Source organism: Lepidochelys kempii, chromosome 5 (genome assembly GCF_965140285.1).
Source record: "Lepidochelys kempii isolate rLepKem1 chromosome 5, rLepKem1.hap1, whole genome shotgun sequence".
NCBI classification, from domain to species: domain Eukaryota; kingdom Metazoa; phylum Chordata; order Testudines; family Cheloniidae; genus Lepidochelys; species Lepidochelys kempii.
The window spans coordinates 15122319-15141593 of NC_136384.1; the positions used below are offsets into that span (position 1 = coordinate 15122319).

At 43.9% G+C, this 19275-nt stretch overlaps 1 protein-coding gene across 7 annotated transcripts in view; it reads left to right on the top strand.

Annotated features, from left to right (window-relative positions):
• CTIF (cap binding complex dependent translation initiation factor) overlaps positions 1–18143 on the top strand; it is a 347978-nt gene extending 329835 nt beyond the window's left edge. For 5 of the 7 annotated variants that reach the window (XM_073343500.2, XM_073343501.2, XM_073343505.2 and 2 more), the window contains 3 exons: positions 2206–2259; positions 9733–9807; positions 10239–18143. In XM_073343500.2, coding sequence (XP_073199601.1) covers positions 2206–2259; positions 9733–9807; positions 10239–10454 — 345 coding nt within the window. In that variant the 3' untranslated portion in view covers positions 10455–18143. The remainder of the gene's footprint in view (positions 1–2205; positions 2260–9732; positions 9808–10238) is intronic. The other 2 variants (XM_073343502.2, XM_073343504.2) reach the window with 1 other exon arrangement.
• Positions 18144–19275: the final 1132 nt, after the last annotated feature.

Below are 19275 nucleotides of genomic sequence, written 5' to 3' on the forward strand. Positions count from 1 at the left end.
AATATTTTGTTTTAAAACTTTTAAAAGTTTTATTGATTTTACATTTTCATATTTGTGCAAAATTTTGGGGTTTAAGCATTTTTTTATTTTTATTGATTTAAATTTGCACCGTTGCAGGAAATCATGGTGGACTCCTAGAATAGGGGGTTTCACAGTAATTATTTAATGACAGTAGATGCTGATATTCAAAAAACACAAATTGTCAACATCACGTAAAAATATACAAAGTAAATCCCCTTAAATCAAACTGTCATTCTCAAGCAGCATTTTTCTTACTTTGCCAGTCTGTAGATCATGATTTTTGTTGATGGAAATATTCTTTCATCGGTTTACATGTGTACAGTGAAATCAGTGTTTACCAAGAAAAATCTAATCCTTCCAATCCAGGAGTTTGGTTTCTCTTTAAAATTGCTCATGCTTGTAAAACCAACGAAGAAACTCACATTTGGGATAAGAGTAGAAAAGGCAGAGCAAAGTCTGGAACTGGTGCTGACAAAATATATTGAATGGAGAAGGTGGTGGGAAATGTCACTATCCACACTGGCAAAACCCAGCATTGTGGGGGATTCTGCATTGATGCATTTAGATTATTGGGCCATCGACATCACATTGTGTGGGGAGCAGGGAGGGGGAGCAAGAGGAACTCCTGAGAAGTGGGGAGCGCGCCAGGCTGTTAAGGGACACCTCAGTGCTCCCCCACACCCTCGGTGGCTTCACTCTGTATGGTGATGCACTCCTGCCCACCATAGTGCCAGGACCCTGTCCCAACCCGCTGGAAGGTGGGACTGGACTGCCAGGGAGTTCTGCCTGCTCCCTGGCAGCCAACTGATCCCATGCACTGCTGCGGCCGCTCCAGCCCTTCCGCCAGCTCCCGTTCCTCTCTTGCCTCAGTGTGAGCAGCGGGGACAGAAAACTTTGAGGGGGGGGGTGAAAACATATATTCCCCCCCTCCCCATTATTTCCATTCGCCAGACACTAATGCCCACTCCCAACCCACAGTTCCACGCCCCGTGAAAATCCACCCTACTATCTTCAGTAAGCACTAGTGATTTAGGAGAAAGTTTTAGTCTAAGACACAGTTGTGAGTTCAGTGCTCCACAATTGGAAGTGGTTCCACAATTAGGCACAGTTGGGAGTCAGTGGAATTACAGGTGTGAAATCGGTGTGGTGGAAGTAGAATCAATCCCTGCGTGTAGGCATAGGTGCTGACTCTGTGGGTGCTCCAGGGCTGGAGCACCCATGGGGAAAAATTGGTGGGTGCTCTGCACCCACCAGCAGCCAAGCTCTCCGCACCTCCCAGCTCACCTCCGCCTCCTCCCCTGAGCGCACCGCATCCCCGCTTCTCCTCCCAGGCTTGTTGCCGCGAAACAGCTGTTTTGCCGCGTAACAAGCTGTGGGAGGGAGGGGGAAGGAGCGGGATCGCAGCACGCTCAGGGGAGGAGGTGGGGAAGAGGCGGGGCCTGGGTGGGGATTTGGGGAAGGGGTCCAGTAGGGGCAGGGAGGGGGCAGAGTTGGGGCAGGGACTTTGGGGAAGGAGTTGGAATGGGAGCGGGGCAGGGGTGGAGTTGGAGCAGGGCCGGGGGGTGGGGGGGGGACGCGAGCACCCACCAGTGCTAGGAGAAGTTGGCGCTTGTGTGTGTAGGAAATGATGCTCTCCTGCAACATAATTCTAGGATTGTTCAAAAGAACTGCTCTGAAAGAGACCATCAGGTTCAGGATGCAAAGTCATAATGCTTCCTATGCTTTCTAATTTGGAAAGGGCATAGAGAGCCCTTCACCTCTACTTACTGCTTCAACTGCAGTCCAGACTGTTAATGGCTGAAAATTATCATGTGATGGATGTTTAGTGAAATGACTTGGTGGGACTTAGCGCGTTTCCTTGTGTACAGTAACCTACGTCATAAAAACTCTCACTACATACTTAACATGTACCCTGAAAGTTATCATGTACTGTGTATGTTCTGCTCTGCTTCCTCCATCTCAACCGTGGAAACGCTGCATTCTGGCCTTGTGTCTCTTCATTCACACCAGAGACATCATTCCTTTTCCCCCTCCACTTTCTTCTTTTCCCTGCTGTGGCTGTGGGGAAAGCGAACACAGGTTAAAACATGGAAGGAGCAGTCTGGTACGGGAGGGATTATAAGGCAGTAGAAACAAGGTATGCTTTAATAACCGGCTGCCTCTTTTTCTCTCTCTCTCTTGCAGTTGTTGCAATCTCAGGATGTGAAAGAAGACGCTGTCCTTTGCTGTTCCATGGAGGTATGAATGGGCTGTTGGGACCTCAGATATTCTGAGCCAAATTCCCCACAGCTTTGCTCCGTGTGTCATTGTTCACACCTGTACCAAATGGTTGTAAAATCAGTACGGTGGTGTTTTCAGCCCCCTCCCACCCCTTTGCACTTGTTCTGCTCAGAGGTAAATGGTGACAGGAGGGCAAGCAGTGGAGAATCAGGCCCTCTTTTCTATATTTATTCTTTTAACTTGTTTGTTTATTTGAGGGACATTGCAACCAAAACTGGAAGCTCTCAAGAGGGACCACAATTTCACTCCTGCAGCCTTGTACTGCGTATAACCCAAGCCAAGGTGTGAAACCAAGCTCCTGACCACCTATAATCATCAAGAATCCCACAACTCCTTTTCTGTGACAAGGGTATTCCCATCATGAATGTGTCTGTTTCATTATGTTTGAATATAGCAAACTACATCCTGCAGCTTTATTGCTTTGTGTTGTGGTCCCATCACAAGCTATGTATAGTCAAGGCAGACCAATATGAGGTGGGGAATATCTGAAATAACACTGGTGATTCAACATGAGTCAGTACTGAGCAAATGCCTGGCATGGTGTGTGCTGGCTCTGAGCTCCTGGAAGGGCCATTATACAAGTGAAATGTTAAGTTAATGTCCTAACCACTTAATTACCACAAGGGTGAAGTATTGAGTTCCTGTTTGAAGCACACATCAAATTGGGTCAGGGGACCCAGATATAACTCAGTTGTTCCCTGTCTCACTTCCAGTGCAATTCCTATCTCTCATCTAAACAGGACTTTTCCAGGGCTCGGTAACCAGGCTAAAGCTTTGGACATGGTTACAAAATCCATTTAAGGTCCCATCTACTGCACACAGTGGAATCTTGCTAGAATTTGGTCCCCCGTCCGAGATGTTAAAATGCCTTAAGATAGGGCTACAACGGTTTCCCCCAAGCTCCTACATGACACAGGACACTTTCTGCTCAAAGAGTGACATTCCTCCAACTACCCTGTTTTATTTTTAATTGCTGAGGATTTTCTTCCCCTTTCCCTCCTCCAAAGTTCTTCCCTCCTTACATGCTGCTTCTGCTTTCCCCCTGGCTGACCACCCTTATGATAGGCCTGCACCACCCTCAATGCGATGTTCTGATTGGCAGTCATCAGTTCAGTCTGGAGCGTCTCATGAGCCCCTAGAGATGAGCCATCACCTTAGGTATATACACTGCACGCTCAGTCTCAACCAAGCCTGGGGCCCAGAATCCTAAATATGAGTCCCATCACTATGCACACAGTGCCATGCTACCCGACTGACTTTATATTTTATATTCCACTTTAAAAAAGCCTATGTTAAAAAGAACATCAAGATTGCAAAGTCAAGCATTCAGAAGTTAGGATATGCCCGAATGAAGGTTGCCTGTGCCCTTTATATGTTCAAAGCACAGCTTCCATTGACTTCAGTTGCATCTGTGAGTGCTCAGCACTTCGTCAAGCCAGGCCCCAGCATCTCAAGCCAGGCACCCAGAAAACGAGAATACATCATTAGTGACCACTTGTGGAAAGTTCGGTTTAAGTGACTTGCTCGGAATCATGTAGGGATTCTTTGTGGCAGAGGCACAGATAAAATCCACTTCTCCAGAGCAGCATTCAACTGCCTTAAGCATGGGACCCTCCTTTGTCTTCTGTAATCCCCTGCCTTCTTCACTACACACCCACACCTTCCAACCTCTGCCACAGATGAGCCAGGGATCCTACAGATAACAGCCTCCTTCACGACCCAAACCTGATGCAACCCCAGAGCATCTCCTTCCTGTGCATTGAATGAGACAGGGGCCCTGTGGGAAAAAATAGTATGTGATCATGTAAGTAAAGACTGCCTCTTGGTCATCGGGCAGAAACACAAGGGGGCTGAATAAAGTTGCATCGACTACCTTAATTCTGACATTTCCTAACGTATGAGTGCTTGACTTTGTAATATTAATGTTCTTTTAATGAATTTTTGTGTGTAATTTCCTAGGTTTAAAAAAAAACTAAGTGAAAACATTGAAATTCCATCATGTGGCATCATATTGAAACCCACATGGGTCATCAGCATGGTTGGAACCTTTATTCATATTTATTATTTGTATTTACTGTAGCACCCGGGCACCCTAGTCATGGACCAGGGCCGCACTGTGGTAGGTGCTGCCCACAGAACAAAAAGACTGTCCTAGATCCACCACACAGGCCTCTGCCACTTGAGCTAATGGAGTAACGGATAGCAATAGTAGGTTGTCATCCTCTGTGTGGACCAGCACTAGAGCATGGGTGAAACACTTTGCCGGTAGATTTCACAGATATTTTCTGACAGCAGCGAAATGGTGAGAATCAGGAATCATGAGTTCCATTCCAGGCTCGAAAGGGATCTGAGCTGTAGTGGGCACAGATTCTTCTGCTTGTTCCCCCTGTCACTTTCACCTCCAGTCCTGGGAATTCTGGCTCTTCATCTGATCTGTCTCTCTTCCCTGACAGCCTCCAGCTGCCCGCCATCCAGCCTATGTGTTCCCCATCTCCACAGGTTCCCAGTCCCCGCCTCCTTTTCTGGACTTCTTGTCAAGCTTTTGTCCCCATCCCATTTCCCTCCCTTTCCCCTCCAGTTCCTTGTCCCAGTCTCTTTGTAGACAGTCCCATTCTCCACTGCACCCTGGCTTCTTGTCAAATTTGTCTCCCCTCCGCACCCCTTTCAGTAGCAGAATGTTCAGTAGTATATTTTGTTTAAAAAAAAATGTGGGAGGCTTAGGAATACATGGCCTCACTACAGGACCTAGTGAGTAACACTGAGAAGAGGGGAGACTGCCAGTTATTTGTGCAAGAATAGAGAATCATAGAAATGTAGGGCTGGAAGGGACCTCGGGAAGTGATGGTGAAGCCTCTTCCAGAGCTTAACTTCTAGTTAGAAAGTGAGTATCTAACCTAAATCTCTGTTGCTGCAGATTAAACCCATTACTTCTTGTCCTACCTCCAGTGCACATGGAGAATGACTGATCACAGTGATCTTTGTACCAGTCCTTAACATATTTGAAGACTGTTACCAGGTACCCCTCAGTTGTCTTCTCTCAGGACTAAACATGACCAATATTTTTAATCTTCCCACGTAGATCAGCTTTTCTTTAAAAGTTTTATCATATTTGTTGCCCTCCTCTGGACTCGCTCCAGTTGGTCCACATCTTTCCTAAGTGTTGCGCCCAGAATTGGATACAGCGCTCCAGGTGAGACTCACCAGTGCCAAGTAGAGTGTGATAGTTACCTCCTGTGTCTTACGTGCAACACTTCTGTTAATACACCACAGAATGATATTAGCCTTTATCCCGTCACATTGTTGTCTCATATTCAATCTGTGATCCATTATCGCCTCCAGACCCTTTCAGCAGTACTACCACCTAGCCAATTAGTCCCCGTTTTGTAGTTGTGCGCTTGATTTTTCCTTCCTCAGTGAAGTACTCTGCACTTGTCTCTATTGAATTTCATCTTACTGATTTCAGACCAATTCTCCAATTTGTCAAGGTAGTTTTGTGTTCTAATCCTACCCTCCAAAGTGCTTGCAACCCCTTCCATTTTGGTATCTTCTACAGATTTTATAAGCATGCTCTCCACTCCATTATTCAAGTCATTAATGAAAATATTGAATACTATCAGATCCAGGACTGACCCCTCTGGGACCCCACTAAATGTACCCTGCCTTCCCAGTTTGACAGTGAACCACAGATAACTCCTCTTTGAGTACAGTTTTTCAACCAGTTGGGAACCCCCTTATACTAATTTCATCTAGATCATATTTCCTTAGTTTACTTATGAGAGTGTCATGTGGAACTGTATCAAAAACCTTACTAAAACCAAGATATATCACATCTGCTGCCCCCCTCCCCCCATCTACTAGGACAGTAACCCTGTCAAAGAAGGCAATTAGGTTGGTTTGGCATGATTTATCCTATTATCCCCTAGGTACTTACAAATTGATTGTTTAACAATTTATTTCAGTATCTTTCCAGGTATCAAAGTTAGGTTGACTGGTTTACAATTCCCTGAGTCCTCTTTGTTCCCCTTTTAAAAGACAGATACCATGTTTGCCCTTCTCCTGTCCTCAGAGACCTTGCCTATCCTCTATGAGTGCTCAAAGGTCATTGCTAATGTTCTGCGATTGCTTTAGCTAGTTCCTTAAGGCCCTTGGATGAATTTCATCAGGCCCTGTCGACTTGAATACATCTAATTTACCTAAATATACTTTAACCTGTTCTTTCCCTATTTTAGCATATATTCCTTCCTCCTTGTTGTTAATATTAATTGTGTTGAGTATCTGGTCACCATTTTAGTGAAGACTTAAGCAAAGACTTTGTGAAGACTTTTTAGTGAAGACTTAAGCAAACTAGGTATTAAACTCCTCAGCCTTCTTGATGTCATCAGTTATTAGCTCTCCTTCCTTGCTAAGTAGAGAACCTACACTTTCCTTCATCTTTCTTTTGCTCCTAATGTATTTAAAGAACCTCTTCTTTTTGCCTTTTATGTCTCTTGTTGGTGTAACTCATTTTGTGCCTTAGGGTATGTCTACACTATGAAATTAGGTCGAATTTATAGAAGTCGGTTTTTTAGAAATCGGTTTTATATATTCGAGTGTGTGTGTGTCCACAGAAAATGTTCTAAGTGCATTAAGTGCATTAACTCGGCGGAGTGCTTCCACAGTACCGAGGTTAGAGTCGACTTCCGGAGTGTTGCACTGTGGGTAGCTATCCCACAGTTCCCGCAGTCTCCGCTGCCCCTTGGAATTCTGGGTTGAGATCCCAATGTCTGATGGGGCTAAAACATTGTCGCGGGTGGTTCTGGGTACATATTGTCAGGCCCCCTTCCCTCCCTCCCTCCGTGAAAGCAAGGCAGACAATCATTTCGCGCCTTTTTTCCTAAGTTACCTGTGCAGACGCCATCCCACGGCAAGCATGGAGCCCGCTCAGCTCACTGTCACCGTATGTCTCCTGGGTGCTGGCAGACGCGGTACTGCATTGCTACACAGCAGCAGCAACCCATTGCCTTGTGGCAGCAGACGGTGCAATAGGACTGGTAGCCGTCATCGTCATGTCCGAGGTGCTCCTGGTCGCCTCTGTGAGGTCGATCAGGAGCACCTGGGCAGACATGGGTGCAGGGACTAAATTTGGAGTGACTTGATCAGATCATTCTCTTTAGTCCTGCAGTCAGTCCTATTGAACCATCTTATGGTGAGCAGGCAGGTGATACGGATTGCTAGCAGTCCTATTGTACCATCTTTTGCCGAGCAGCCATGAGATGTGGATGGCATGCAGTCCTTCTGCACCGTCTGCTGCCAGCCAAAGATGTAAAAGATAGATGGAGTCGATCAAAACAAGAAATAGACCAGATTTGTTTTGTACTCATTTGCAAACCCACCCTCCCCCGCCTCCCGTCTAGGGGACTCATTCCTCTAGGTCACACTGCAGTCACTCACAGAGAAGATGCAGCGAGGTAAATCTAGCCATGTATCAATCAGAGGCCAGATTAACCTCCTTGTTCCAATAAGAACAATAACTTAGGTGCACCATTTCTTATTGGAACCCTCCGTGAAGTCCTGCTTGAAATACTCCTTAATGTAAAGTCACCCCCTTTGTTGATTTTAACTTCCTATAAGCCAACCCTGTAAGCCGTGTCGTCAGTCGCCCCTCCCTGCGTCAGAGCAACGGCAAACAATCGTGCATCTGAGTTGAGAGTGCTTTCCAGAGCAGTCACAATGGAGCACTCTGGGATAGCTCCCGGAGGCCAATACCGTCAAATTGTGTCCACAGTACCCCAAATTCAACCCGGCAAGGCCGATTTAAGCGCTAATCCACTTGTCAGGGGTGGAGTAAGGAAATCAATTTTAAGAGCCCTTTAAGTCGAAATAAAGGGCTTCATCGTGTGTACGGGTGCAGGTTTACATCAATTTAACGCTGCTAAATTCGACCTAAAGTCATAGTGTAGACCAGGGCTTAGTCTTTCTGATTTTGTCCCTACATGCTTGTGCTAATCTTTTGTAGTCATCCCGAGCAATTCATCCATATTTCCAGGGACATTTTATTTACCCCTTCCCAAAACACAAGAACTAGGGCTCACCTAATGAAAATTAATAGACAGCAGGTTTAAAAAAAAAAAATACTTCTTCACAGAACTCACAGTCAACCTGTGGAACTCATTGCCATGGGATGTTGTGAAGGCCAAGAGTATAACTGGGTTCAAAAAAGAATAAGTTCCTGGAGGATAGGTCCATCAGGGATATAAGATAGTCAGGGATGCAACCTCATGCTCCAACTGCCAGAAGCTGGGACTGGATGGCAGAGGATGGATCACTGGAAATTGCCCTGTTCTGTTCGTTCCCTCTGAAGCTTCTGGCACTGGCCACTGTCAGAAGACAGGATACTGGGCAAGGTGGACTATTGGTCTGACCTACTATAGCTGTTCTTTTGTTCTTGTGAGTTGTTATTGTTGCTGTTAAAGCACAATCCTGCTTCCTTTAAGACAAAACAAGGTGAACACACACAAAAAGAGGAGCAAAAAGTACAGCAAAGATGATAGAAACTTCATCTTTCACTTGCAGCCCTGCTGCTGGAAAAGCACAAGAAGAGCACATAGTCTTAGCAGCCACTCTGAGCAAACTTGTACCAGCATCGGAGGTTTTTGGCATTGCATTTAGCTGCCTTTCTGGTCACAGACTTACAGCAGCATTGCAAAATATGCAAGCTTGGCCAGCTAAACTAGGCTCTTATTAGACAAAAGGAAAAAGGAGAGAGAGGAAAGAGAATGATTAAGGTAGGGAAGGAAAAGGATACTATGTGTGGGGGACAAAGTTTCACATTCCAGGTGGTGGTTGGGATCTGAAGCTGATGGAGGTAACAATGTCATCATCTTGTCTCTCTCTTTCTGGCCCAGTCTGGTCAGGACATCTTTCAGGGGTAGGATGAAAAAGGTCCTGTGGATCCCAGGAGATGATGGGGGTAGCAGCCATATTGAAAAACCTCGCTCTTTCCTCTTCTCTCATCTTTCAGTCAGCCAGCGTCATGGTAGCCAGCTTTTTCTCCCGAAAGTCTCTTTTGGAGGACCCAAAAAGGCGAGTCTTGAATGGAATAACCCACCCCCCTCCTTATTTTGTCCACCAATTAGGCCTAATTTCTGACACACCAATTTTGGTTCATTAATTGACGGTGGCATACTTTTCTTGTTTGCCAGGCATGATGCTGAGTTATATCAGTAGGGCCTTTTTATCTGGACTAATGCAGTCTTTGTATCTCTTTTGCATCTTTTCCCATCAACATTTATTGTCATAGGTTATTGCGACACTTTATAAACTTTCTTACAGTTGAGCTCATAATAAGGGTAAATTTGTAGGCCCAGTTATCACAATGTACCTATGTCACATTTGCACCCATAGCCAGGTAGTTCAGCCTCCAAGATCTCAAGATTTGCACTTGTATCTCAGTTGCAGATGCTAAATGCAGGTGAGGACTTCGTCTCCAGAAAGGATGGCTGCACTTTTGGAAATCAGCCCTATTATGTAAATATTTTCTCCTTATAACTGAATGCTGTTCAGTGTAGCTTCCAGAAGCCCTTGAGTTGTTACATGACAGCAAAGAGCAGACCATCTGTGGCTCTTCCGCCATTGTTTCTCTGCAGCCGACATCACTTTTTCAGAGGTGCCATATGCCTGCATCCAGCTCTCCACTTTCCTCCTCCTCTAATATTTTACAAGCACATGTGCCAGGAGGATAGTTTTCCAGGAGAGTCTCCACAAAGTGAGGGATTCTGATAGCTATGCTGTGGTTAACTGAGCTTTATATTTCCCTGGGACCCCCCCACCACCCCACATGACAAGTCCAAGCTGACATCTTAGTTGCAACCAGGATAGTTTTAAAACTAAACAATAATGAAGGCTGGAGTGGTGACTTGCACTTTAACATGCAGCTTTCGACCCTTCTCTCTTGACAGCTGCAAAGCACAGGCCGGCTGCTGGAGGACCAGCTGCCTGAGATGATGACAGAGCTGCTGGCAATAGCACGTGACAAGATGCTGTGCCCCTCGGAGTCCATGCTGACACGGTCCCTCCTCCTCGAGGTCATTGAGTTGCACGCCAACAACTGGAACCCCCTGACGCCCACCATCACACAGTACTACAACAAGACAATCCAGAAACTGACAGCCTGAGAACGCGGGGAGGTGGGGATGGATGGGAGCAGGAAGAAGACATGCACCTTAAAAGGAAACAGGAAGGAACTGTGCTACAAATTGATCAGCTACTGGAGAGAGAAGTGAGAACCTTTATGAGAAAATACCTAAGAAGACAAACCCCAGCATGCTTAAGAATATGTTCATGAGGTTGGAGGGCAGAGGAGCATGTTTCTTTTCAGCTGTGTTGCGGAGCACCACCCCTCTTTCCTGCTGAGTTTTTGTTTCAGGTTTCTTTTATTAAATCATTGCTCATGCAGCCACGCATCCCGCCGTGTTATTGTTTGGCTTTAGAAAGAACACGGAGAATTTGAAAAGCAAGTGGAAGTGCAGTCTAGCATTGTTTCCACGCCATTCTCTTGGCTTGCACCAGCCAACTGGCAGGAGACAACACACAGCAGATGTCTTGGGAAGACAAAGAAAGACACGTTCCGCACCAGACGCCGGTAATTGACGGCTTTTGTCAAAGCGAAGCTTTCATTATTTTTTTTCCCCCTCCTCTTGTCTTCAACTTTTTATTCTCCCCCCCTCCGCAAAATCCCCCCCAACACCTGATTCTAGATTAGGATTTCACACAAGATGATTTATTTATTTGCACTGGGTTTCCATTTTTCTTTGTTGTTGTTTTATTAGGTTTTTTTAAACAGACATTTGCTATCAACTTTGAAACATGAAAATAATGTTATAATGTGAGCTCTTGAATGGTTGGCACGAGGGTGTTAAATTGGAAGGAGAAGTTAAAAAAATCCAAAAGCCACTTTAGAAGTATCATAGCCACAGTCTTCTTGCCAGTAACCTATCAAGGTAATTAAAAAATGTACACTCTGAGTTGGTAACTCTAAGAAACACAGGCATTCTGCAGCTGTTTGCTGTTAAAGTCGCAGTATTCCTCATCCACTAAACTATAATCCATTTATTTTTTGTAACTTACTTCGTTTGTTTTGTTTAAAGAGTGCTTTATTGTAATTACTGTCACAGTTGTAATTATACATTTAAACCAGGTCCCTTATGCTTGGTCCTAATAATAGACAGGGTGAGGGAAAAAATTAAGACTTGAAGTTCTTCTTTGGAAACCAGTAAATAGAAGGTGACAAGTATATGGCATCAGAAAGGAAAAAAGAAAAGCCGAAAATATAGGTTTCAGGTTTGGCTTCTAATTAGCTAAACTTTCCAAACCAGTGTCTCTCGGTTTGCATTGCATAGACGTGGAATTCAGAAGGAGGCTGTCCCCGTCTTTTGCTTTGCCAGAAGCGTAGTCTGTTTAGTCAGTGTAACTAATACAGCCTTTGATAGGAGGAGGGTCAGAGAGCGTTGTTTCTTTCCACTAAATGAAGTGTAAAGAGGAGAGCAATGCAAATGGCTAGAGATGGAGTAGAGGTAGTACAAGAAGGAAGCCACAGTGCACCTCACTAGCCTCACCTGTGTAACCCACTGGTGAGTGTGTGTTACAGTTCTCCCTCTGTGTCCAATTCACAGAGGATATGAGTCTGTTACAGCCCCAGCTAGGGACTTCAGCTCGAACTGTAGCAGCTCATGCTTTTAGCTCTGGCGATCTCTGATTCAATCCCTGGTGGGTCAGACAAGATGGCAGCTGTCATGGAGTGGAAGCTTGTCTGGAATTCAAACTGCTGCGGGCCTCAGACACTGAGGATGAGCTTCCTTGGATCCGAGGAAGGATGTAACTCACTGGTCAGCGTGTATTACAGGTCCCCCACCTCCATGCGCAATGTGCAGAGAGTATGAGTCTGTTACAGCCCCAGCTAGAGAGGTTTGATTCTTTAGTGCAAGCTGTCGCAGCTCATGCTTTTTGAGCTCTGGAGGTGCCCAGTTCAATCTCCAGTGGGTTGGCAAAGGCGGCAGCCATCACATCTACTTGTCCCACCGTATTTAACACTAGTGCAGTTTCACTGTTGTTAGAAACACTGGGAGCCCTTGTAGAGAGGCTGCTGTCAGCAATTTAAGCACTGTTCTCTAGACCTGCTTGGATCAGGTGATACATGTGCTTAAAAACACTAGTGCTCTGTCTACTTTAGGGTTCCCAACAGTGCTCACACCAGTGAAGCTGAAGTGGTGTTGGCAATGCTGAGAAGTGTTTGCAGAATGCCCCTAGGGCAGATCAGTCTAGCATGAGAAGTGAGGCCAATGACTTGACTTGGTTAGGGAAGAAGGTGAGCTGTAAGTGTGCGATGTGCATTTAGACTGAGATGGATCCGTGTCAGTCGTAAAACAAGTATTAGTTTTCAAGCACGTGCAAGTTTGGCAGAGAAACCGCAGCTTCTAAGCATATGGTACATTTATTTTTTAAAGTATCTATTCTGTAGCAAGTCTGTAATTCCTAAGAAGAGCGAGCTGCCCACCAAACCCTTCCTTCAGGGCCTGTCCCACAGGACAGCATGGCTTTAATTCCCAATGATGCCAGCGGGACTTGTGGGTGCTCAGCAACTTGCAGGTTTAGGGCTTTAATGTATAATAAGGCAAGAGATTTGTGAGAGATTGATGTAAACACAATATTTATCATTTGGGGTCTGAGTAACATTAACCAGATTTATGGATCCTGTTGACTAACTTCAGTTTCTTTTTTGGAAAAGGAGATCTGATCCAGCCCCGTATTTGAAACATGCTTTGAAGTTACTTATTTCAGTAACTTTGTATTGGTAAAGAGGGACAGGCAGGCCATTACTTCACTTCCTGTATGGTGACCAGGAAATGATGTTGTGGCTTAGTGGTTGCTTCTTTATTGATGCTTTTATTTACTACATCACTTCTGGTGCTTACTTGATGAAGTCTAACAGAATTAGGGAGTGAAAATTTTCCTTTATTTGTTCAGCACTTATTACAGTGGAAGATTAGAGAAGGAAGCTACAGTACATAACCCTCCCTCCAGGCACCTGTGAGCTGAGCATAGCTGCCAATGTTGGGTGGATCTGACCGTTAAGATTCATATATAATATCTGTCTTATTTCATTATTTCATTGTTGTAACAGGTCTCAGAAACTCACTTGGAAAATCTGTTTTGGTGTTTCTAACACTCACAAGCTGTTTTCCAAAAGGCAGTCTTCACTTTTCTCCTGTTATTCAGTTTTCTTCCCTTTCCTCTGGTTGTAAGAAGTATGGATTTGGCAAACCCACCTCTGGTGCCCTGAAACTGGAGTGTAGCTCCTGATGAAACATGAGACCCAAACACAAACCCCCAGATCCAAATACCCACTGACCGTGAGGCAATACAGATCTGGATTTGAACTCCACAACTTGGACCAGTTGATTGAATTTCTGCCTGTTTGTTCACGAGAACAAAGATTCAATCCAGATCTTTTTTGGATGTTCAGTATGTTTTATGGCGGTGTAAGAGAAAACCAGTTTTGTCCATTACTCGGGGGGAAATTATTTGCAGGAAGCCAAGTTTGAGGGCAAAAATTTCCAACAGAGAAAATACCACAAGAGGAGAGGAGATTTGTTTTATGGTTCACAATTATTCGAAACTTCTCTGCTTGGGTCTTTTCTAAGGTGCATACAAAGCGAGGAAAACAGCAGGAAACAGAATCCTCAACAGCAGCGTGTCCAAGAAAGAAAGAGAAGACCTTGATTCAGCTGTAAAAAATTGCCTATTGCACTGGACTTCTCTGGAAAGACTGATTTCTAAGTTCCAGAAACAGTCTAGGGATGACCAGGGGGTTAGCTCTCCGAAGACTAACTCTTGCAGTACCTCAGCATTAGGTTGTCTGTGAGAAAACTGTGTGACAGTAGGAGCAGCAATATTTTATAGTGACTATCCATGAGAGATTGGACTTTATAGGAGCAACAAAGCCCAGCAGTGTTATAAAAGGTTCAGGGTTGTAGCCTTTGAATCTAAACCCTCCTTAAGTTGTTTGCCCTCTGATGCCTTGCCCCTTGGGGTGTGAAAGGAGCAGCTGCTTCAGGCTGGATTCAGTGCCGTCTCACAGAATTGTTATGAACACTTACCAACCTGAACACAAAATCTACTCACCCTCTTTTCAAGGTGATGCTAAAGATGGAAAACAAAAATGTTCAAGGTTGATCTAATGTGATATGTGGGTTATCCACAGTAGATTATTTGATTGCTTTAGAACGTCCACAGCCAATCAGAATAATTATTTAAAAGCAGCTTAATATATCCACTTGCTGCTGCTCCTTTTTCAGACTTGAACAAAGAATTTGAAAGTGATTTTTTTGTTTTATTTTGTGTTTTTAAAAGAAAAACAACCCCTAAAATACAGGCACAAGTCCTAAGGGGAAATGTACAAATGATCATGTTGAGCCCTCCAATAACCACGATCTCCAGCTCCTGTTCCCAGCCCTCCCACTGTACATGCCAGCTTTTGTGGCGCCTGTCTTTCGGCCGGTATAATCTGCAACATTTCCAAATTGACCTCTGAATGTAGCAAAGGAAGGAGAAAAAGAAGAACCCAGAGGAGAATTGGAAATTGCATTTCTAAGACTTGAATTTTCACCTAATCACTGGGAATTTTCTTGGAGTACCAAGAGGCAAAGCCAAGCCACATGACAGTAATTCTGTTCAAATGCTTCCCCACCGCCAGCCAGGAGGGTTTATTCATAGTTTTCCTTTACTAGAGGTTGCCTTCTAGCTGCAGGCCTGTACCCAGATATTCAGGGTTAATGGATTTGGCCTGTTACTTTGCTCTGTAGCCCTGAGATTCCCCCAAGCCTTTTTTGGACAGTGTCTAAGAACGTCTCGTGATGTGAAATCCATCTTTCAATGATTTGTGATTTGTATCTGACAATTAAAGTGTGTTCATTCTGCCATTAACTGCTTTGTAATTTGAAATTTTGATTGTTCCATGGGTACCCGTGAATCTAAATGTTGACTGAAAATGTATTTTTTCCCCTGGATCTATGCACACCACCAATCATATCTTTTGAAAGTCCATTGATAACAATAAACTTTACCTATGACATTGCTACCGCTGAACAGCATTGCTAAGGAATGAAAGAAACAGTACAAAATAGCATTTTTCTCCATCTAAGAGTGGTCACGGATCTGTGTTTCCAGGTTTCTCAATAGCAAGAGACTGTCCAACGTATGAATGTGAAAGCGTCGTGTGAGCACCACTGCTGTATATAACATGCATTCTATAAGATGCTCTGTGGTGGGAAGCCTCCAGCAAAGCAGTGGTGCCAAGATACAACTAGATCCAATATTATAGGTTCATTAGCGATGTCTATAAAACAGCACTGTAAAACCATCTCTGGTTTTAATATTAATACCAATTCATGGTACAAGTACAAAAATCCAAGTGAGTTTGTTTGTTTTTTTCCATTTTTTGCAGCCACCAAAGCCTGTAATTAGTAAGGCCATGTCTACACCAGCACTTATGTCAGCAAACTTGTGTCTCTCAGGAGTGTGAAAAACACCCCCCCCCCCGAGAGACATACGTTTCGCTTGGCATAAGTGGTGGCGTGCACAGCGCTGTCGGTGGGAGAGTTTCTCCTGCCGACATCGCAACCGCCACTCGTTGGAGGTAGTTTAATTATATCCACAGGAGAGGTCTCTCCCGTGGGCACAGAGCGGCTACATGAGAGATCTTACAACGGCACAGCTGCATCGGGACAGCTGTGCTGCTGTAAGCTCTCTAGTGTAGACACAGCCTTAGTGTGCACTGAGTTACCTTTTGAAGGAACATGAGTTACCATTTATGTTTCTTCATGAGTTATTGGCCAGTTTCAATCTTTGTGTTCTCAATAAACGTAGATTTCAAAAATGGTTCCCTTTAAATTAAATCAGTGGGCCGGGGGGGGAAGTCCAGTTAGATATGTCGGGTCAGATCTTCAGCTGATGTGAATGGGAGTAGCGTCACTGAAGCTATCTCAGTTCACGCCAGCTCAGGATCTGGCCCTTCATCCATAGGTCATTGAATTTGTCCCGTCCTCTGCCCTGAGAAGACATCTCCTCACCTGTGGTTTGAGGATCTAGGTGGAGAAAAGCAGTGATACTGTTGGGAAATCCCTGAGATGAAGTTGCACGGGCAGAGAACATTTTCTCAGTGTTACAGTAACTAAAGTTGCTGAGAGGATGAAGGGGGGGAGGGAGAAGCTCAAATGAAGAACAGATTTGTGGAGTCTTCCACTACAAAGTGGTTAGCCGTCTGCCCAGAATCTATATGGCATGTGATTAGACTGGTTCCTAGTGAAATTATTTCCGAATTGAAGGTTTTAGTTCTCCACAAAATGACTTGTGTGTTTTCCCGTGAGGGATTTCACCACTGTTTGGAGAATACATCATTTATATGAAAGGTGAAACACAAAGAGGGGAGAGTAGTGAAGTAAGTGATATGCCTGGTTCTCCTCTTCCCCCTGAAGGAGATTAATTTGTATCCATTCTTGACGCGATGGATGACTTTGAAAGAAAAATTGTTAGAAGCCCCTATGGTTTCTTTTCATACACAAGCTTAGCCTTATTAACACCTCTCACTTGGAAGTCTCAAAATCTTAAACTTGATTTTTATTCCCCCTTTGGGTGTTCTGTGGATTTACACTAATTTTGTTCTTTCCACTAAGCTATTATCCCATCCTTTTGTGATCTCCAGAAGAAATAACACTAACGTTTTCCAAGTCCAGTGTCAAAAGCAAAGGGAGATGTGGTTTCCTTTAGAACACAGTCATGCTAACAATGATTTTTTTAAATGTATTTATTGTGTTTGAAAATTTAATCTTTTATCAGATTTGTTAAACTAAGTGCTTTTTTAAAAAAGAGAAAAGGAAAAATGGGGGGCAGGGAAGGAGACTAGATATTTGTACTAGGGGAGAAAAATACCATCATTTTCAGCTTTTCCTAGACTGTTAAGACAAGGGAGATAACTCTTCATGGCAATTCAGTCTTGTTTATAGAACATCCAGAACCACTGTATGCTATAAAATAAATCATCTGCGTAATAAATGTTTAAAGCCTGACATTTCACCATCTCTCTCTTGATATGTGGTATCAGTTTTGGTGGTCTGCTAAGATGTTTATTTTGTTGAGCTTGGAACTAAGTATGGAAGAAAAAGAATACCTGTCCGGTTAGAAATTTAAAGGAGGGATTCATTCTTCCTTCCTTTATGGTTTGGTACAGCAGGCTGTGCTGCATGTCTGATCCATTGATCGCCCCTGTCATGTGCTCCTCTCTAAGGGCCCCAATCCTGTGCCATGCGGAGGGCTCAGAATGGAAAATTGAGGGCACCTGCCATTTCACTTGATCGGGCTTTAGAAGGCTGGCTCCTCCTATTAAAGTCATTAGAATTTTGCCATTGGCTTCAATGGGAACAAATTTGGGCCCCGAGAGTCCATGCAATGCCAACTGAAGTCAATGCAAAGACTGCATTTGGCTTCAATGGGCATTGGACCAGGCCCAGTCTTCTGGCTCTGCTACTGATCTGATCCTGTTCCCCACAAAGAAATAGTGCAGGGGCATCCAAAGCTATATCCATTAGATTCTCTTTTCTCCTGCTTCTGTTGAAATTGATAGCATGACTAAATACCTCAGTACAAGGTTTTGTTTTGTTTTGTTACATTGGGGAGACAAGAGGTTTGCACATTTTTGTTGCTGTTGTAAAAGTCTGCATTTTAATATATGCAAAAACTCACTTGCTGAAACTATCATTTTTATTATATTATGGTTTCATCAAAATGGATGACAAATAGTGCAACTATTATGGTGAATTGTGATATTAATCACAGAATAAATATTGAAATCAATGTTTAGAAACTTCCATTGCCTCCTTATTTTGCCACGTTTTGCGGGGCAGGGGGGTTGTTTTTGTTTTTGTAGTATTTGTGTTCCTCACATATTTCATGTCTCAGCTCTACAAAAAAGTAACATCCCCCCTCACTCAAAATAATTCAGCACCCGCGGCTTATCCAATACTCAATGAAGATGAAGGCCCAAATCAAGGGCCATTTACATGGAACATCTATATCTCCCATTGGCTTTTATGGGAGTTCCTGGTGCTTCTTTGGGGATCAGGCCTCAAAGTCTTAATTGCTATATCAAGGATCCAGATATTCCCTAGCTGTTGGAAAGTTCCATTTCTGAGCCAAACTTTGCAGCGTGGGCCCAACTCTGCCCTGGAGAGACAGTTGGTTCAAATGTTGTACAAAGCTGACTGTAAGGGTTCTCTCCTGGCCCCATAAGCTACCCCACTTCTGCGCAAGGCAAAACTGTTAATAACATCAACACGGGATAATGCTATATTAGACCTCATCTTCACAGCTAAAAAGGAACTGATCACAGAACTAAAAATTAATGGTGGCTTAGGTACAAGTGAGCATGACTTGATCACACTGATAATGTGCAAACAGAATAAAGTCCAGACCAGTAATATATATACTTGGTGCATTAAAAGGGCCAATTTCACAAAGCTGAAAACAATTATGAGCCACATCAGTTGGGAGGAAGAATTTAATCAGAAAAATGTGAATTGTTTAGGAACACTTTACTAGATGCCCCAAAAGCTATAATTGAGGAAGAAGGGTGTATTGGTTAAAAAACTCACTGGGTTTAGAGGGGAAGTGAAGACAGTTATAAAAAATTAATGTACAATACATGGGAAAAGGGGAAGTTAATAGTAATTAATATAAATCTGAAGCTAGGAATTGTAGAAAATTTATATGGGAAGCAAAAGGCCAAAGGGCGAAATCTATGGCCATCAGAGTTAAGGAAAATAAGAAGGAGGTTTTTTAAGTATGTTAGGAACAAAAAGAATCCTAACCGGTATTGGTCCATTACTAGATGCAAATGGCAGAATTATCAGTAATGATGCAGAAAAGGCAGAAGGCTTGAATACA